The sequence below is a fragment of the Gnatocerus cornutus genome, chromosome 1 (assembly GCF_029298725.1).
Source record: "Gnatocerus cornutus isolate USDA-ARS CGAHR chromosome 1, icGnaCorn1.1, whole genome shotgun sequence".
Taxonomy (NCBI): Eukaryota; Metazoa; Arthropoda; class Insecta; order Coleoptera; family Tenebrionidae; genus Gnatocerus; species Gnatocerus cornutus.
The window spans coordinates 32,151,206-32,171,946 of record NC_142233.1 but is presented as its reverse complement, the minus strand read 5'-3'; the positions used below and the strand labels follow the sequence as shown (position 1 = coordinate 32,171,946).

The following is a 20,741-nucleotide window of genomic DNA, read 5'->3' as shown; positions in this document are numbered from 1 at the left end:
CAGCAAAACTCCCCGTTTCGAGCAGACGTCTCAGCTAAATTAGTTATAGAATTTCTACCTCCTCTGAATTAAGTGCCCTCGCTAGCTCAAACTTAAACTGGCTAACGTTCCGATTCCATAAGTCTCAATTACGATGGCTCGAACTTTATTGAAACTATTATAAGTTTTATAGGGACTAACCTGTAGATGGGCTTCGTGTGGGTGTCTCTGTACCACAGTACCATGTACACCCTGTCTTCGCGGATGCCTGGCTCGATGTCGCACGGAAGACTGGCACTTCTGCTCAACACGGCGTCCACTGAAGAGGTGATCACTGGAAAACAGAAATGCGAAATTACGTGACAATTCGAAGGCATTTTCGCGGTGACATAATCGGCGAATATAACGAATCTGCGTTCTCATTAGCTGCGACAGAAGAGGGAGCAACATGTGGGGGTGGAAAACACGCGATTTTTGTTACGTAACTGAATTAGTTCGGGCGTTCTAATCCATACTAAAACTATTTTTTTTGGTTGGATTGTATGCAAATTTAAGGTCTGCGCTTACAACTAGAAATGTTGTTTTAGGTTTACCACCGATTTTGATCACAGAGAACAATTATTCAGTGTCGTAGATAAAAAGGGAAATCGTTTCGTACCTTAGCCCGAAACAAGCCCGAGCAAAAACTCTCCTTTTCCTTGTCGTCCCATAAATCCCCAAGCCCGACCGTTCTTAATTAAAAACTTGGTCCATTCGCTTTTTTTTAAGGTTAAGAGCTTAGTAGATTTGCGTGGGAACCATACGTAACTATCATTCGGTCGAATCAGTGGCGCAAATTTAATTTCCGAGAAGTATATATCAACAGCCATCCGCCGAGAGCTATTTTTGGTGTATTCCTTACTATAAATTTAATTATCGTAACCGAGTTAGTTAATTACGGCGTTTGCCTGCGGCGAAGGAAGACGGAAACCTCCAGATTGATTCCTCCCTCTTCCCCGATATCAATTAACCAAACATAACGACGTTCTCTACCTCTAATTGATTTATAATAAGCGATTTTATTGCTCCTCTATCACACGCGACAATTCCGAACGATCGCTCGAGATTAATTATTGTCTAGGTTTAAATGACTTAATTGATCCAATTTGCTGAAACGAGAACAATCGATAAAGACGCTTTTTCGAACGGGACGTTGTTTCAATTTACGGGGAATAATTTAGGTGTCAAGGCTTCAAGCTTCTTTGTTGAGAATGACTAAAAGGGAAATTTTGTGCTTCTCAAGATGACTTTGATTGGGAAAATTCTGGATGCGTGGGCTAATCCATCCAGTCTTCGTGTTGCGCAAAATATATTGGTAACAAACAAAAGAATCATATTACCGTTTTCATTTCTTCTTTCTTCACTTCTTTCCCAGATCCCCCGAATAATCTTTTTTTCGACCATATCACATTGTTTGTTTTGATTCTTTGAACATTTCAAATATTTAAGCTTTTTTAAAAATTAGAGACAATAGTTTGCTTAAGTGGCTCTTCGTTCTTTTAGATCATTCCTCAAAGACTTTAAAATGTCAACAGCCTGAAGAATCTGTTTTGTTTTAAATAGTTCAAAGAATGGAATTAAAATCCCTCTAAAATGTCTATAAATGAATATAGACAGAACAGCATCTTTAAAAAAACTGTGTTAAATTTCAAAATTTTAAAACAAGAAATAGAGTTTTCAGAAATTTTTTGTTCAGACCAGTCTAAACATTTTCAGATTTTTTAAACATTTCATAACTTTGATAATTTTGTTCCTAAAATAGTAGAATTTTACGTTACTACATGGGTGTAGTTTAAGTTTTTTAACTATGCTTTGTTACAAAGTTTTAGAACAAGATTAAACTTTTAGAATTTTTTTTTGATGAACAATAAATTTCAATTTTCTATTAAATTCTTTGGCCATTTTGGTTCTAAAACAGTACAGTTTAGTGGCATTGCTATTTCAAAATTGATTATCAAATGATCTTAATTAAAAGTTTAGGATAAATAATCGAATTTTTAAAAATTTTTTGCTCTGAATAGTCTAAAAATGTCCAGATTTTATCTACAAAGCTTCATAACATTGCCAATTTTAATCCTAAAACAGTAAAATTTAGAGGTTTTACTGCATCCGATGAATTTAGTAGCAATACTTTTTTTCAGAACGATCTAAATTTTTTTTTTACTAAATTTTAAACCAAAAATTCTTCTAAATGCTTAGATTTAAAAATTCCTTCAAAAAACTTTTTAGAAAGTGTTTCAAAAAACTTCAAACATATTCGTCGATTGTATTCTTCAAAAGTTCAAAAATAACCGTTCAAGAATTTAAAGAATTCGTTCAAATTCCCTTTAAAAATTCTTCTACGATTGATTTACACCATTCTTCAAAAAGAGTCTGAAACCAAAACACTTCCGAAGAAATTAAAGTTTTCTTTAAAAATCCCTACTGAATGCAATAAACAATCTGTTAAAGAACCTGACTCTATTTCTAAAGAAATTTTTCAGAAAAATCTCTAAAGACTACGGTACAAAATACTCAAGAAAGAAAAATCAAATCCAAAAAGGCAGCTTTAAAGTGTTTTTTTAACTGTGCTAATAAGTTTCAAAGTTTTAGAACAAGATTCTGCATTGTTAGAAAATTAATATTTTTGGACGAAGAACAAATCTCAAACGTTGCTATGAAATTCTGTAACTTTGGCCATATTGGTTCAAAAACTGTATAGTTTACTAACTTTAATAACTTTTGACTTTAATATTAATTTAATTTAAAATTTTAGAACGATAAATTGAGTTTTTGTACAACCGTCAAAAAAAGGTGACATTTGCACACCATTTACGTGCGTGAAGTAACTGTTTTGCGCACTAGACTAAAAAAAAACCGAAAAAACACTGTGATAAAATAATGTCAAAGTTTATTTTCTTTTAAATTACAAAGGCCATAATTTAATTTATAACAATAATAAGCTTGAAACACTAAAAGTTCTTTCGCAGTGATTTTTACTATCCGGAACATTAACAATCAAAACGGTCCCAACATCTTGAATGCCATCAACAGTCATTTTCATCAGTTCTTCTCGACGACAAGCGCTACTCCCAAAATTAAAGCTGACAATCAGAGTGGCTTTCAGCATAGAAAAAGTACTCCATAAAGTTGGTGGTTTTACCTTCTTGGACTTCTCGTCTAAATATGATAGTAATACGTTTTCTGTAACTTGCAATACGTGTTTTCTTCGTGCACCATTCTCGAAATTGCATGTAGGCTTTCTCCTACACCGGTTTTGATTCACCAGGAAGAAGATTGGATATCGCAGCAGCAGCAACTGCTTCCACATCGTCGTCTTCGCTAGTAAAATCCATTGTTTGCACTCCAAAATTGGAAAAACGCCAAAAAACGGTTTTTTGTTTATGAAAACAACAAGTAGATGTCCTTAGATACGCGCGACGCTGGTAACTCTAATTTCTGCAATTTTTTTTACCGGAGGAGTATTATTCGATTACTAGCGGTTGTAGAAAAAATATTGTTTGTATTTCGTGGCTCATTCGTGTTTTTATGGCGCTTTCGAATGCCTTTACGGTCTCGACCAAAATTAGCATTCTTAAGCGCCATTAAAAAAACACTCATTTTGCGCACTTAATACAAAAATAACTATTTTTGAAATTATTTGTTTAGACCGTTTAAAAATTTTCAGATTTTTTAAACGTTTTATAACTTCTATAATTTTATTCCTGAAATAATACAATTTGGAGGCGTTACTCCGTCCAAGTAGTTTAAGTTTTTTAACTGTGCTAAGTTACAAAATCTTAGAACAAAATTCTCTATTGTTAGAAGTTTTAATTTTTTGAACAGATAAAATTTTTAACCGTCTTTTATTAAATTCTTTAACTTTGGATATTTTGGTTCTAAAACAGTACAGTTTCGCGCCATCACCAACTTTAAACTTGATTATCAACTGAGCTAAACGATAAAAGTTTAGAACAAAAAATAAAATTTTTAGAAATTTTTTGTTTAGAATGGTCAAAAAATTTCCAGAATTTTTTACAAAATTTTATAACTTTGGCAATTTTGATCTTAAAACGGTAGAATTTAGAGGCCTTCCGACATCCGAAGAGTTTAGTGACTGTTACAAAATTTTAGAAAAACAAATAGAATTTTTACAAACTTTTCCTTAACATTTTTTCTACCAAATTTCATATCAAAATTTTCTAAACGCTTAGATTCAAAGATTCTTTCAAAAAAATCTTCAAAAAATTGTAGTTTGTAGATTGTAGGCTTGAAAAAGTAAAAAAAATGACAAATGACAAAAAATGACAAAAATAAATAAAATAAAAAAAAATCTAACCGTCCAAAAATCTCCCGCAAAAATTCTTCAAATATAGCTTCTCTAAACGAAAAATTTTCAGAATATTCTACAAATAATAAACCTCGTAGCAAAACAAGCTGCAGGTGAGCGAGCTTTCGCTATGAGATTTTTACGAGACTACTGTCACTTTTTTTACACTTTTCTGATTACTGAAATGTTTGGGATTTTATCTAATTTTGTGCATTTCCAAGTTCTTAAAAATCTTTTTTGATCAATTTCTTTAATTTTATGTAACAATTTGGACTATTTAAAGTTTTTTCATACCAATTTTTGTGGTTTTCAGTTTGTGGACCTTTAAATCCTTTTGATTTTTAACTGAAAACGTTCCAAGGAAAAACTTGTTCAAATTGGAATCTAATTTTTTAGAAAACCAAAAGAGCTCCTTAGACGTTTGGACTCTTCAGTTTTTTAGATCCTTACACTCGCAGTGTTCAATATTGTTTCGGGATTCTCTAGATTTTAGGATATAAATCCAAATATTTCGTAATTTGTAAAGTTTCCTTTTTGGCGTCTATGGAAATATGAGTCAACGGGCCGTTATCTCGGCGAGTCAAGTTATTATTACAATGGTTCTTCATGCATGCGGTGTGAAGTACGGGACAAAGAAACCGGGATGAGCTGTCCCGAGCCATTGTGCCGAGGCTGAGGCCTCTTCACGGTAATTGCCCGGAACGTTGTCTTCTTTGTGCCGACGATTGCCTGAATACTCGATTCAACCTATGCAATAAAGATTCAATAGACACTGCTAAGTGTCCCATTTAAACTGCTACGTCCCAGAGAAATTGACACACTAATCTCTATTGGGAACTTTAATTTCACCAGCAAAGTGGCAGAGCCCGAGCAGCGCAACAAAAATATTTACACAGAGTTAATAATTCACGGGCATTTACGTCGCGGACGTTTAAGAGGTTGTTTATTATTTACCGAGCGGATTGCATTTGGCGCAATGATGCAGCGAATGTCGTTTTAATTTTCAATTGAAAAATACGATTTGACCTATTTTCTTGATGAAGACTTTGCGTTAAACGCAAAATTGCTCCGTTTCTGCGATTCGCGGTCGTTATTTAGACTCTAAATCACTTCAATCTCGTCCTTTTTTCTGGTTTCGGTCCGGCGTTAATACAGCGAGGGTGACACGAGCATGTGAAATGTTTTAGCATATCGTGGGAACGGCGGAAAGAAAGTTTATCTCGCCCCAAACGTACTCGTATAAATGCAAATGTCTACAGCATCCCCCAAATCACAACACCTTGTATCGGTTCATTTAAATATTTCATCTTCATTTCATACAAGAACGCTTGCAAACTTTCAACTAATATAACTTTTCGAACAACTCGCATTTGTAGTGTTTGTTGGAGACTATAAAACATAAACTCGTGAGTAGTTCTGGGTGCAAGAAGTCTACAACTTCCAAGTCGATACCGATTTTTCCGGGTTTGGAAAGTTTCCCCGACCACACATAAAACACGATTTATTCCAACTCCACCGGTGAAATTATTGTATAAAATTAGACACCTCAAACAAAGCTTGGATTTCAAGCTGCGAGCGCAAGTGTCCATCCATTAAATTGCCCGTTTGCAGTTCCGTTCCCCGTTTCAATGACATTTTACATTTGCACACATCGAGTCAACAAAACTACAAATGCACTCGGCGAGCATGAAATGGTTCAGATTGTTAACGTTTGATGACAAATAGTTTGGCTTAATTGCTCTCAACGCACTCTCCCCTAATCACACTTTTGCCCTCTTTGGACGCCCCATTGCTTGCTATTTCATTCGTGCCACACAAATATGTCGTCACTGTTCACGAAACAGACGTTCATATTGAATAGTACGTAATATGTGTATAAAACTGAGAGGAATTCGTTCCAGGAATGTTCGAACTCTAGCAGCTGTCAACCCCAGCAACCGCGAGCAGTTCCTGCAATCTCCGAGAGGACGAGATTCGTGCACCACCGAGATACAAGGAGGAGGTCACTGCAAAACTGACAGATTTGACGTGTTGTCGCTGGCCGACTTTAGTATTTAAGGGTTTGAAAAGTGGCGATGTAGTCTCCTAAATTCGTGGATGTAATAATTTTAACATTTAATTTAAAAAAAATTGTTATAAATAGCGGACTTACAGAGAGAAATAGGAGAATCTATGAAGTTTTAGAAAATGCATAGAACAAAAAAATTAAAAAAAAAAAAATTTAAATAAACTTAAATAGGCGAGCATAAAATTTTAGTTGTTTTTCTATTAAAATCTCTAATTTTGACCTTTTTTTTGCGTCATTACTACCTTAGACTAGAATATCAACTGTGCTCACTTTAAAATTTTAGAACATGAAATTGAATTTTTAGGTTTGCCAATATTTTTCTATAGAATTTCATCACTTTCGCGATTTTGATTCTAAAATAATAGAATTTAAAGAAGTTACTAATTCTAAAACGTTTAATAAATATGCAAATTTACAAAATTTTAGGATAATTTCTATAAATTTCTATTGCTATAAATTTTCAGAAATTTTTTCCTCGAACGATCCAAAAATTTTCAGATTCTTTGTACAAAATTTCATAACTTTGACAATTTTGATTTAAAAACAGTAAAATGTGGAGGCATTGCTACTTCTAAGTAACCTAATAACTGTTAAGTTACAAAATTTTAGGTCAAGAAATAGAAGAAATAGAAGAATTTTTAGAAAGGTTTTTTTGGAAGAAACTAAACATTTTCATTATTTTACTACCAAAATTAATAATTTTGATACTTTTAATCTTAAAACAGTAGAATTGTGCTAAATTTTAAAATTTTAGAGCAAGAAATAAGATTCTTCGAATTTTTTTGATGAAAACGATTTTAAAATTTCTATATTTGTTCTACAAAATTGCATAATTTTAGCAATTTTGATTGGAAAAGAAAAAAAATTCTAAGGAGTTTAATAACTTTGCAAAAGTACAAAAACGTAGTTTTCCTAATTTGTATTTTAAACATTCCCAAGTTGCCATGAAAATAAAGCTATTCTAACATTCCCTATCGAAATGGATATTCTCAGGACGATCTAAAAATTTTGAGTTTTGTTATATAAAATTTTATAACCTGGGGAATTTTGAGTTAAAAGCAATAAAATTTAGACAACGTTATTACTTTGAAGTAGTTCAATAGCTGTGCTAAATTACAAAAACTACAAAACAAGAAATGTAATTTTTAGAATTTTTTTCTTTGGAACAATCTAACAACTTTTTTTCTATCAAATTTCATTATTATCTGAGTGATTTAATAAGTGCTATATTACAAAAATTTAGAACCAAAATTTGTTTTTTTTTAATTTTTTGTTCAGGACGTTTTAAAAATTTACAGAAACAATCCACAAAATATCATAACTTTTAGCAATTTTCATCCAAAAACAAAAAAAATTGGAGGCGTTACTACTTTCAAAGAGTTTAATAACTAAATCACAAAATTTTATAACAAGAAATAGAGTTTTGAAAATTTTTTCTTCAAAACGATCTAAATATTTTCACCTTTTTTTCTCTACAAAATTTTAAAACTTTGGCAATTTCGATCCTTAAAAGAAAAAAAACTGAATAATCTAAAGTAAGTAAAGAATCCTAAATATCCATTTTTAAAGGACCCAATATTTTCTCATGCGTCAGCCCTTTTCAGTGTTTATGCGTGCTGCGAAAACTTTGAGAAGTGTCGTATATTTCAGCGATTGTTCCAACAGATAAAACTGTGCAAATAAAGTTAAGAAGATTCCTCAAACAACCGGAGGTACTCCACATTCAACCCAATAATTAAAACTTCATTCCAAACGCTTTGAAACTAAATCAAAAATGTTATTCAATGAAAATACTTTGAAATAAATGTATTTCCATCCGACCCAATTCCGCAGTTTGCCATACCGCTCTAAAACTCCATTTTCCCGAAAACTGCGTCCACCACGCCATTTTCCCATCACTTTAATCCTCTTGTCGCTCCAATTGAATCCAGAAATGAATTTTCACCACCGAAAAACGCATCTATAACATGTCCGGCACTCCACGATAGATTCTATTAAACTTGACGTACCTATAATTTATTAGAATTTACGGAAATTAAGCGCCGAATTTCACCAATACTGCATAAAGCTCAAATCTGAAAATATTTGATTAGTCGTGGTTAATCGAAATCCTGCGATTGGCAGAATCGTTCGCTTCCTCGAGCAACAATTCCTCCGAATCCATTTCAATCAAGTGGAGGAAGAAAGAAACAAAATATGTTATACGACACGTGTGTCGTCGACGAAATTAAATAAAAAGAATAAAATGTGACGAGTTGTCGGCGAACGTGCGGAATCTGTTTCGAGTATGCAGACAAATGTCGGCAATAAAAGAAATGAAAACGAAGACAACTAAAATTAACGCGGATGCATTTCCCAAGATGGAAGGCGCAAGCGGGTTTATAATTTTTACGTTTTCTGGAGCGTGCTAATGGAAATGTTGTTAGGGCACGTTTGTTTCTGTCTTATTCCAGGAATTATTTCAAGTGAGCAAATATGTAAATATTATCTAGAATACATTTCAAAGTTAATTCTGTCTAGCCGGATTATCCCACCCATTCAATAGTAAAAATAGCTGAATTAATTAAAGCACCCACCAGTTTGCATGGGAAACCTTTCAAACAAACTGACTACTGATTTTTAATTTAAATTTCAATTGCGCCGTAATAAATATTAAAAATAATTTAATTCCAATTTTGCAGTTATACGGGAACTGTGAGGAACTAATTGTCTGATAGCATCTGTTGCTTTTAATTAAATTATTTTACCACAAAAAATATAATAGAGTGGAAATCATCCCGACGCAGCCACCATTCTTGCTTTGTCTACGCAAATTCTTTATAATCCTTCGCCAAATTAAATTTATTATTGTCCGGCGCATCCACCATTTTTGCGATATTAAATTTCGGCGATTGAATCAAAATTTTTTGATAATTCGAGTTGAAACTTTAGTAGAAGCGTTTTCGCACAATAAAAATTTATTTTCGGATCTAAGAGGATTACATGTTGGTTTGGGGAAATTTGTGTTTTCAATAACTGCAAAACAGTAGAGTTTGGAGGCGATACTACAAAGTGATTTTTATTAATATTAATCATTAAACGGTTTGCAAAATTTGACGTAGGGCGTAGTGCAATTTGCTACTAGTTGAACGTTACACATAAGCGTAGAATTGACGGGAGTTGGGGTACATGTATTAATTTTTTTTTTTCGGAAATATTGAACATTGAACTACTGCTGCTTGTTTTGCACTATTAATGCGAAATGAAATGATGCAAATGTAGTGTAGTCAAAGCCTATTTTGGGCAATTAAAATGAATTTGTTTTACCGCGAAATGTTACCACGTGATACGCCTTTGCGCTCCAACTTCGCTGTCACGGATCTGTCATCTGTCAAGTCAGGTGTGAGTGTTAGATTTACGAATTGCGGTTGTTACAAGACACATAATAGTATATTAAAGAACGTGTTTTATAATGGCCAATTTGGTGCACGAGTTCCCGGTGTACAAAACGAGCCGTAGGCGAGTTTTGTATGGGACGAGTGCATCAATGCCATTATAAAACAAGTCCTTTATACTATTTTTTCGAATTTGCACCCTTTTTTTAATAAAAAAAATATATTTTCCAATTTTAAGAGTTTTCGTGTTACACGATTGGTAATCGTTTTGTAGCCACGACTTGCCACTTGATTTTCAAATTCAATTTAAAATTTGACATTTATTGAGTTTCACTGTCACTGAATTTTGACTTAACGTAACCTAACCTCACAGCCAGTATTCACATCTATTATATTTAGGTACAATTATTGTTGGCCGCAAAGGACAATTCAATTACATTGATACATTTTTTATACACGCAGCAATTTATTAAACACGAATCGTAAAATCCAAATTGACGACCAAGAACTTGACAGGAAGCAGGTGACAGCCAGACTAATTAGTTCTGCCAATTCTTAAAAAACAAAATTTCCTACTTTGAGTTCTTTTATAGATACCTATAAACGACTCCAAATTGAGTACTCTAATAGACCTATTAAAGCGGCAAATTCGAAAAATACTTTTGTAAGCTTGTTTTATTGTTATGCTTGGTGGCAAATAACAAAATAACGTTCACCGGTGCAAAGCACACAGTTTTTTCTAACTTGAGCAAAATCGTATGGTGTAAGAATGAAGTATGGTGTCCGAAAAATGTCAACGCATCCTTTAATTAATATTAATAAGAATCACCCTGTATTTTCAATGAGTCTAATAACTGTGCGAAATTACAAATAATAGAATTTTCAGATTTCAGAAATTTTTTCCTTGGTCCAAAAATTTTCTTTGTACAAAATTTCGGAACTTTGGCTTTTGATCCAAAAACCGTAAAATTTACAAGCGTTACTTCTGAGTAGTTTAATAACTGCTAAATTTCAAAATTTTAGAGCAAAAAATAAAATTTTTAAAATTGTTTTTTTTTGGAACAATCTAAACATTTTCATTTTTTTTTCTACCAAGTTTGACTATTTTGACAATTAAAGTAAAATTTGGAACCGTAGCTAGTTCTAAGGAGTATAATAGCTGTGTAAATTACAAAATTCTATAACAGAAAATTATATTTTTAGAAATTTATTATCAGCGGTTTTGAAATATATATATTTTTTCCACAAATTTGCATAACTTTACCAATTTTGATCCTATAATAGTAGAATTTGTAGGCGTTGCTACTTCAAAATAGTTTATTAACTGTGCAAAATTACAAAATTTTAGGACAAATAATAAAATTTTCGAAAACTTTTCCTCAAAACGATCCAAACATTTTCAATTTTTTTTGCTCAAAATTTCGTAACTTTGGCAACTTTTACCCAAAAACAGTAAAATTTTAAGGCGCTACTACTTATAAGTAGTTTATTAATTGTGCTATGATACAAAAATTTAGGTGAAAAAGAAGAATTTAAAAAAAAATCTTCGAAACAACCTAAACATTTTTATTTTTTTTCTACCATTTTGCCAGTTTTTGTCCTAAAACTGTAGAATTTGGAAGCGTTGCTACTTTTAAGGAGTTTTATAATGCTAAATTACAAAATTTTAGAACAGAAATTAAAATTTTTAAAATTGTCTAGGCAAATTCTTTATAATTTACCGTCAAATTAAATTTATTATTATCCGGCGCATTCACCATTTTTGCGATATTAAATTTTGGCGATTGAATTAAAATTTTTTGATAATTCGAGCTGAAACTTTCAAAGAAGCGTTTTCAAACAAAAAAAAATTATTTGCGATTCAAAGGACCTAAGAGGATTACATGTTGGTTTGGGGAAATTTGTGTTTTCAATAACTGCAGTAAAACTGTAAACAAAAATTCATTGGAGTGCAATGTTGTACCTACAACGAAAAGCAATTAGAATATGAGCTACATGCATTACCAAGTTTAGAATTCAAGTGAAACTGTCAATTTGTATTTGTTGTTATCAGAACTTTGTCCGGCTTGGCCATTTCCAACTGCATAGTTTATCTAGTGCACTCAAATAGCACCAGAACAATGTTGCTTTAAATTATTTCAACCGGAGCGTACTTAATCAGGTAAAATATTTACTTAACATTTTGAAAATTCCTGTCGATTTTAGCTTGAAATTCCGGCATTTTCGTCCCTCGCTAACGCATCTTTTCCGGGTGCGTAACCCGGCAGCTCCTGTCCGCTTGACTTTAATATAATTTCCATGTTTGCACCGAGCAGCCCTACATTGTAAGTTAATGGCAGAGTAAGATGGTTTGCAATTCAAAGCGTCGTCGTCGAGACGCGCGATGAATAAAGATAATTAAACCGCTCCGGGGATCATTTAGGCGAGCTGGCCGCCAGCTAACAAGTCACGGCGTCACCTCGCAACAAACGACTCCGGGAACATCATTTATCCCGGAGCCGCGGCCTACTACTATGCACCGCTAGCTAAATGGACATCATTATTTACCGGAGCCAGTAGTTGATGTCGGAACGGAGGAACGCTGACACCGCTACCCAATTAGTTTCAGCTCTAAAGGTGCTTGTAAAAAACGAATTTTTCAGCTTTATTGCTGGTTTTTATGTTTTCATTGAGGGTGGATTTAGCTGACGATTGTAGTGGCCACTTTATGTTATCTTGGAAAAATCGAGCAAAGTTTTATTTTGTTGTGTGGGATGACACGTTCTGAAGTTGTCGTGACGACGAATTACTGGTATTTGTTTACAAGGGATGTGAGCAAGGAACCCGACGAGATAACAAGATGTTTGCAGAGACGGGAAAGGAGGGTTCGTTTTGTTTTACTGTAATTATAAAGTAAAATTTTACGAAATCTGGCATAATTTTCACTCAGTTAAATTACAATTAAGAGTTTTCAGCACTTTTATTTTAAATGTTCAATTTGAGCTTTTAAATTCAAAACATGAATTTTCGAATTCAGAATTTTAAAATCGGATTCTTGGGTGAAAAGTGCGAGAAAAACGATGGAAAAAACTGCATCTTTCACTCTGTCGCAGAGATTTTGAACTTTAAAAATTTTGCAACTTAAAATTCAATATCCAAAACTTTGATCGCTCATAACGTCATAACTCAGCTATTTGTGGACCGATCTTACCTTTTTGGATTATACGTAAAATTCTGCGTAAAATGAGTATTAATACCTTAGGATTGCTTCATAAATAAGCGAAATACCTACCGGGTCTGGATTAGAGAGCAGCTAACTTCTACTTCAAAAAAATGAAAATTTCAAAGTCAAACTATCTAAGACCAATTTTTAAATATATTTTGCTTAATTTCAGAGATATCGAGCAAAATCGTTTCCGGAGCTTCCAAATTTTGGCCCTCTGGCGACAACCCGAAATTTCAAACGCGAGATATCGACCAAAATAGATTTTCACAGGGTGTTTTTAGGGTCATTTTCAAGAAGCTGTTTCGGGGTAGAAACGACATTTAGTACTTTTAATATATTCATCGATCAAAAGAGCAGTTCGAGATCTATTAACTGGTTAAACTTCAGATCGATAGTTTAAGAGAAGCGATCAAACAACGAAAAATTGAAAATTTTTCATCGATTGAGTCTATGGAATCTCAAAACCCAAAATTTTTATAGCTTCTAACTCAATTATTTGTAGACTTACGTTGAAAATTGTTATGTTTCTGGATTTCGCGTGAAATTTTGCGTTAAACGAGTACTTATTACTTCATGTTTAAACAACAAATAATGAGATATTCAAACTTTAAAATTGTAAAACTCACTTTGTTTATTACTATGATCACAAAACATGCAAATCCGGAAATTATTACTAAAACGAATTAAATTTACCCGGAGTAAAACACATATTTTATGTAACAATTGATTCATTAATCCGGTGAATATACAATTTTTCGTGCCGCTAATGTTGTTATTAATATTAATACTAATCAAATATAGATAATAATGTTGTTGATAAACAATTTTTAAATATACGTTTTGAATTACGGCATACAAACGTCAATTTTCAGATTTTGTATCCAACTAAATTTCCCAAAATTGGTTTCCCCAATATTTAGTTTCCAATATGAAGTATATTGAAAATGGTAAAATTGTGGGTTCTGGACGTTCAATTTTGTGTAATAAAGAGAGGGTAAATGCTGCCCCGCACAAAGATTGATGGTAAAATAATAGTAATCCACGAAATAAGCTTTATTTCTATTTATAGTTCTCACCAAAATCTATTGATTTACATGAAAGGAAGAGAACTGAAAACCGTTCTATTTAATTTCGATTCAATTTATCTTGCCAATGGAAAGTACACAATAGAATAGAATATTTATTAATGTAATTTGAAATTTACGCTGAAAGGAATACATTTGTAGTTAGTAATACGTACATAAATAATTAAATCATTAAGCTCATAAAATATAATATCACGATATGTTTAATTAACCCGGCGCATCCACCATTTCCGCCAAAGTAATTAACGCCGATTGCATGATTGCATGTTGTGAATACTTTAAAACCATAAATCTTAAAACTTAATCCAGGCTGCATATGCGTATGTAATAGTGCTGAATTTGCTATTTCACCGTTTTTAATGATGTTTTTACTTGAAATTCAGTGGCGCGCTGCTCGAACCGTTAGAAGTGAAATATTATTTTCGCGCATAATTTTTGATTGCAGCGCTATAACTGCAATGGTAAACCCCCATTTCCGCTTGCGCCTATTTACACTCGCATGCAAACAACGCTCTAATCAACTCCAAAGCTCATCTAGATTTTACGTAATCGCAAACTTTGAATTAATTGTTAATTTAGCGGCTATATGGCTTCCAGACTAGCAACTGCCCTTAATGTGGCCCTCATAACGAGGATATCATGACGTCCTCTCCAACCTGGCATTCGCTTCGTCTCGAAATAATTCATTACATGTTCGTCGAGAGTAATCCTCTTAAGTACAGCTTTGTTATACGTAATTCTGCTGATTTTGCATCGAAAACGCAACACTAGTTTTGGTTTTAATTCGCCTCGAGTTGGGCGGACGTCTGTTCGGAATCTGACACAAAGACTAACTCGCTGAAATAGGTCATGAAACGCAAATTATGGAACTTTATTGGACCGTGTTGTGCGAACTGAGGATATGCAGCTATTTACGGCGAGGAATTGGTTATATTGTCGACGCGCCTGATAGAATATTCATGACAAACAAAAATCAATTTGGGCTAAATCTACTATTACATTGATTCGAACGATTTCGAGCTTTTGGTCGTGGAAAACACGTTGAAAGGGCGCAAATGACGTTGCACGAATTTTAAAACGAAATTGTTTTGATACCAACGTAGCAAAATGGTGGAGGCGGCGGGGCAAATACAGCTTTTTTTTGAAACTCAAAATCGATTGAAACAATTTATTAACTACATTAGCGTCAGATAAAAATACAGAATGATGAATGACAGATCGGAATTATGTTGCATGACTGTTTCCACCCACCAATTATTTTAAATTCTTTCCAAATGGTTGATGTGACTGTTAATTAAACATACTGCTATTATATTTCTGTTTTATTTATGAGCCCTATAATATCAATATTTATCAACATATTTATTTATATAATAAATACATCTCTGGTTTAATAAAAGTTGGCGGCAGCACTCATATGTCCTTCTAATTTGACATTTTATATTTTATAGACAAAAATCACAACTTGTCATGTTCTAAATTATATTCGAATGTTTAAATTATAAGATAATCATAAAAAAATTCTGATTTTTTAGTATAATAAATAAGTGTAATAAACCCACAGACACATCCGAATGTTATTTAAAAATCTAAATAGAAATTTAAAAATTTAAACTTTGGCGCCTTTTTTTACTTTTAGTACAAAATTTTAAGATTACACTTTCTCGTCTTATTTCAAAGATTAACAAATTTTTTTAATTGTAAATAAAGGGGCACAACAAGTGTAAAATTTTGAAAAAAATCTATTTTTTTGCATATTTCGATGATCTATACTTACCTTTAAATACCATATAAAAATATTTTAAATAGTTTTTGAGTTACAAATATTAGTATTAGAATTATAGAGCTATAACTAAATTTTTCAAAGTTGTTACTAAAAAAAAATATTCGATCGCTTTGAAATTTGTGTTTTTCTGTACAACGACCTTCCAGTTTTTCGATTGTAAAAAAAATTTTGACCATAAATCATCAAATTTTCGAACGAAATTCGAATTTTTTAGTGGCATGGAAAATACTTAATAACTCGGCTAGAATTAGATATTTTCATTTGAAAATCTCAATTTTTCTTTATTATTTATATAAAAATATATGCTCCATATTTGAAAATATTTTATGCAGTAGTTTTCTTAAAAAAAATCCCAAACATTTTTTTTGGCGGTCATGCCCACTGGATGTGCCCCTTAAATAAAAATCTAAAAATTTAAACTTTAGCTACTTTTCTAAATGTTTTTGCATTAAATTTCAGGATCAAATTATTTATTCTTGTAATAAATTTTTAAATTTTAAAATATTCAAATATTCAACTTTCAGATTTTCATAGTGCAGATTTTAAACTCACGGATTTTCAAATTTCCCCCAACAGGAAATTCTAAATTTCCTTTAAATGAGACTAATAATCCAATTTTGGATAATCCAAAAATTGTAAAATTAAAATTCCCAGAAAACTAAAAAAAAATACAACTTGAATTAAGAATTATTATTCAAAATAATTATTAAGTACTCCAATTTCAGTAATATTTATGAAATAATAAATATGTTGGCTATTCGTTAATTTAGAGCTGTTCATTGTGCAAATAATTTCTAATTTTTATGTTGATAGAAATTATAGAGAATATGCAGATTATATCTGTAATTTTAAAACAGACAAAATGTTATCCCGCTTTGTAATAACATTAGTATAATTAATAGGACTAATAAAATAGCCATATTTTTGCATTTTAAAGCATTTTCCGTTAAAACTAACACATGTATAAATTTACATATTGCTCGTATAAAGGAACTTAGCATTTTTACAACGTTTTCACAGCGGAAATTATTTCAAAACTTTGTGGACAATAAAAGTACAAAAAAATCTGAAAAAAAGTCGTAATTTAGTTTAATTTAATTACGTAGAAGTGTAATAATGGTTGTTGTTTGTTTAAACAAACCAGGAAATGTAGCCCTCATTAAACACCCCCAGAATTGATAAATATTACAAACTTTCCACGGAAATGTGTAAAGTTGGTGGATGCGCCGAGTTATTTCCAACCACATTCTTTGTGTAGCTGCTCATAACCAGTTATCCCCTCTCCTCCTTCGCTTCAAAGAACTTGTCCGATTCGACAAAAACTCAACAAAGCCTCCGTTCTTTCACATCGCCAATGAGGTCGCGGTCAGTCTGAGGAAGTAATCAGGTTGCATGTAGAACCTACTCTTTGAGCAGCATCCGGTTCCAACACACAACTCATTGTGTCTCCGGGGTGGCAACCACAAAGGACCATAAAACACGGCCAACCAGGATACACTTATCAACTAGTTTGTGTATATTTTACGCACTGTCGCTTCGCACGATTTCCATTTTTTCCAGGCAAAGTTTCGAAGCGTGACGCAACTAATTAGGCTAATTACGTTGCGATGTTAATAGCTGCCCACTATTTGTTTCGCACAACTTGGATTACGGTTCAGGTTATAATTTGTAGGCGAGCTTCGTCTAGTTTGAGTGAAGGAGTTTACGGCCGGAAGCAGAAATTAGATGCAGAAATTAACGTCGTAAATAAGCGCGATTTGGAAAGATGAAGTTGCGAGCGTGGGAAGTTTGAAGAGGAAACCAACAAAAGAGCAAATAACTACTCTAGTAAACATGCGATTCGAAGAATGGTCCCGGCGCCTCCACCATTTTGATTCCTGGAAATTCCATTGCAATGCGGCGTAATTACGTCAACAATGCGTCCATAACTCCCGATCGCTGTCGTTCGGTCAAAATTGAATCAGCGCATTTATCCGTAATAACCGAAACTGTTTATTAATTAAAGTACGCGCGAGGGCCTCTGTAAGTAATTATATGTTTGTGCGAACATGGTATCGAATGGAAATTTGCATTTAGATTCCAGCAATGGGAAAAGTGGGCGATAGAAGTGTAGCAATCTCGGTGTTCGTTTAACCATAAAGTAAGATCAATGGTATGCATATGAGTTCGGAGCTGAGGGATTTTGATTTAAATTTTCCTCTTTGGATGCAAAGTGTTTAATTTGAGATCTGAAAAGTTTTGAGGAAGTAATAATTTATCGCAGCTTGTAGTTATACAAAGCGCCAGTATTATGCAAAATGCGTCGGTTTGCCGTACCTGCAACGGGACTCACATAATTCATAGCCCCACAATTCAATTGAACTTGTTTGCTACTTTAAGGGCGAATACGACTCTGGACGGTATCCTCTCAGGAGCGGCGGAGCGGAAAATGATAAATAATACATGTAATGCGTGCTTTTACACGTGTTTATTTCAATATTTTCAGCGGCGGTCTGGGGCTCCCTTTGTTCTTTGTTGAGTTGCTCTTTGAAAGAATTCACTTGATATAAAGAGTTTTTATGACCCGGCGCATCCACCATTTGTTGTTTACCTCGCTACAAAAGAATTGCGTTCTGGTGGTGATTGAATTATTGGCTCCTTCGCACTGAATGCAGCCAATATTGAACATTTTATCATAGTCAAGCGCGCTGGATTATAAATACCGAATTCAACTGCGTGCTTCCAAACGTATTAGTCGTTTTTCCTGAATTTCCAGATCCTAGAGAGTTTGGATTTTTCAATCGAATTAATGAAAATTTTTATGATGGTCAAGTGCTTTATTATAAGCATTGCGTGCCCCTACACGTGTCTATTCCAACATTCCGCCGTTTATTTTTCGTCGTTTTTGTTTGCTGTATTCGTGTTTCTACCTGTATGTTTCGGCGCGTTGTCCGAATAGCGAAACGCAAACACAATCGCGTTGTTCAAAATTTGAATAAAACGTTTTTACGACGTCCGTATTGAATAATTTATAACGTAATAAATTATAATTACAAAAAGTGTAATTATTTTCATTAGCTGGAACGCGACACACGGCAGCTAAGCTAATAAAGAGTTAGGTCATTCTGAATTGCTGAATTAAGTTAACACGTTTCGAATCGCAGTTTACTCTCACTAGAATGTAAATTTCGCAGTAAAAGTAAATTCGCGTCTTTGTTAAATCAGATCTTCGCCTTTTCACCTGTTTAATATTCGACCTTGTCTGTTGGCTGTCAAAAAGTTTATGTTGTGTGGCAGAAGAAACCGTAGACCTGCGATTTCCCGTCGAGGGAGAAGCGCTTCGACGCCTCCGAAATTGATTCTTTTCAAAGTCTTAGTGTAAATCCTTAGTGGAAGACGGAGACGCGCGACCATCCACCATGAGAAAGTCGTTTGTCACTCTGCTGCCACCCTTCATTCCCCGGTGGGTTTTTGTTTCGGCGTGAAAAATATTTATACGTAATATGGAGTGGGTGGATTCACACGCCGGCATGATCCCGGAGGTTAACTGGGACAAACAATCGTCTAATGTTGACAGGGAAGGAGATGGAATTCACGACCCCGAGAAATATCTTTTTAAAGGTGGGATGGAATTCCCAGATATTTTAATTGAGTCGGCGCATCCAGCATATTTGGTCCGTTCCTTCCGGGATCGGTTCCTGTTTCCCTTTTTGTGGAAGCGTAATTTGTCGCTCGCGTCTCCATACGTTCGAAATGAAGTCAGAATTAGCCGATGCATAAAATTGCATAGCAGCACAATGGGATTCGGTTAAATATGGGTCCGATTTAATCTCTTCAGTTTTCTCCGGCAATTCCAAACAGCAATATAAAGAGAGTAGAGAGCTTGGCGTATTATTTTAATGTTTGTGCCGTGACGTAATCTTCACGGCGCCGTTATCCAGGCCACCTTGATTTATGTATCCGTTTACAACCTGTACTTTGGGGCCATCAGCTGGAATTTTAAATAGCGGATAGTGTAAAATATTGCCGGTTGAATATTAATGCGTCGATCGATTCCAGATAATTCGTATCATTATTTTTGCGCGATGATGGAAATTCCTCCGCGAACCTGGCACTGATTAGCCGTGCAATTTCCTATTTGCATAAGTTTTTCCTCCGACCCGTGGAGGATTTAATTAACTCCCACGACGAAACGAACCGTTCGGCCAGAAGGAGATTTGTTGGTAACGCATTAATGAATTATTATCGCTATCAAATCGGAACGAACGAGGTTCTGCGTGCCGTTGGGGCGCCGAGGAGAAACATTCCGCCTACCCTTAAACCACTAGATGAATTAGATGTAGTTCCAGGGACGGATTCACCAATTAGTTAATTAAATTTAAAGCAGGTGCGCGCCGACAAATACACGCGTCCGAAGTGACAAAAGTCTGGGGGTGGTAAAGCAAAAAGTTGAGGTGGTTCGGTTTTATTTCACAGACGACACGGCGCGGTTTATTTCAAATTTTATGCTACAAGAAGTGAGCGAGGAAAATATGGTTGCGCTTTTAATGTTCTTAATTTTATGAGGTCGCTCTTTGTTTTCTTTCCTCCTTCAAGCAGACTCAGCGTCAAAAGGAAATAATAATTGTTATTTACATGGAAAGAAATAATGAAACGACTGAACTAATAAACGTTTATTTCGGACTAAATGAATTTATAGATTTTGCATCAATTTAATGTATTTTTCCGGGAAGTTGCGCCATCCAGGTGGTCCAGGTGTCGCCCTTCAGTTCTCGGGTCGAACCGTAATTAGATCGGCATTAATGGTGCTCCGGGCCATTAGCGCTTACCCCTCCGCCGCCCCCGGTTTATGGGGTGTCGTAACAACCGCCGCCGAGTCCCGGCCCTTTTACGATTCGCACTAAATCCGAGGTGTAT

General features: G+C 34.0%; 1 protein-coding gene across 2 annotated transcripts in view; it reads right to left on the bottom strand.

Moving 5' to 3' along the window:
- The window catches only part of LOC148181781 (protein turtle homolog A-like), a 124,060-nt gene that overhangs the window by 76,397 nt on the left and 26,922 nt on the right, over positions 1 to 20,741 (bottom strand). For both annotated transcript variants that reach the window (XM_088042833.1, XM_088042843.1), the window contains exon 2: positions 181 to 313. In XM_088042833.1, the coding sequence (XP_087898959.1) occupies positions 181 to 313 (133 nt within the window). The remainder of the gene's footprint in view (positions 1 to 180; positions 314 to 20,741) is intronic.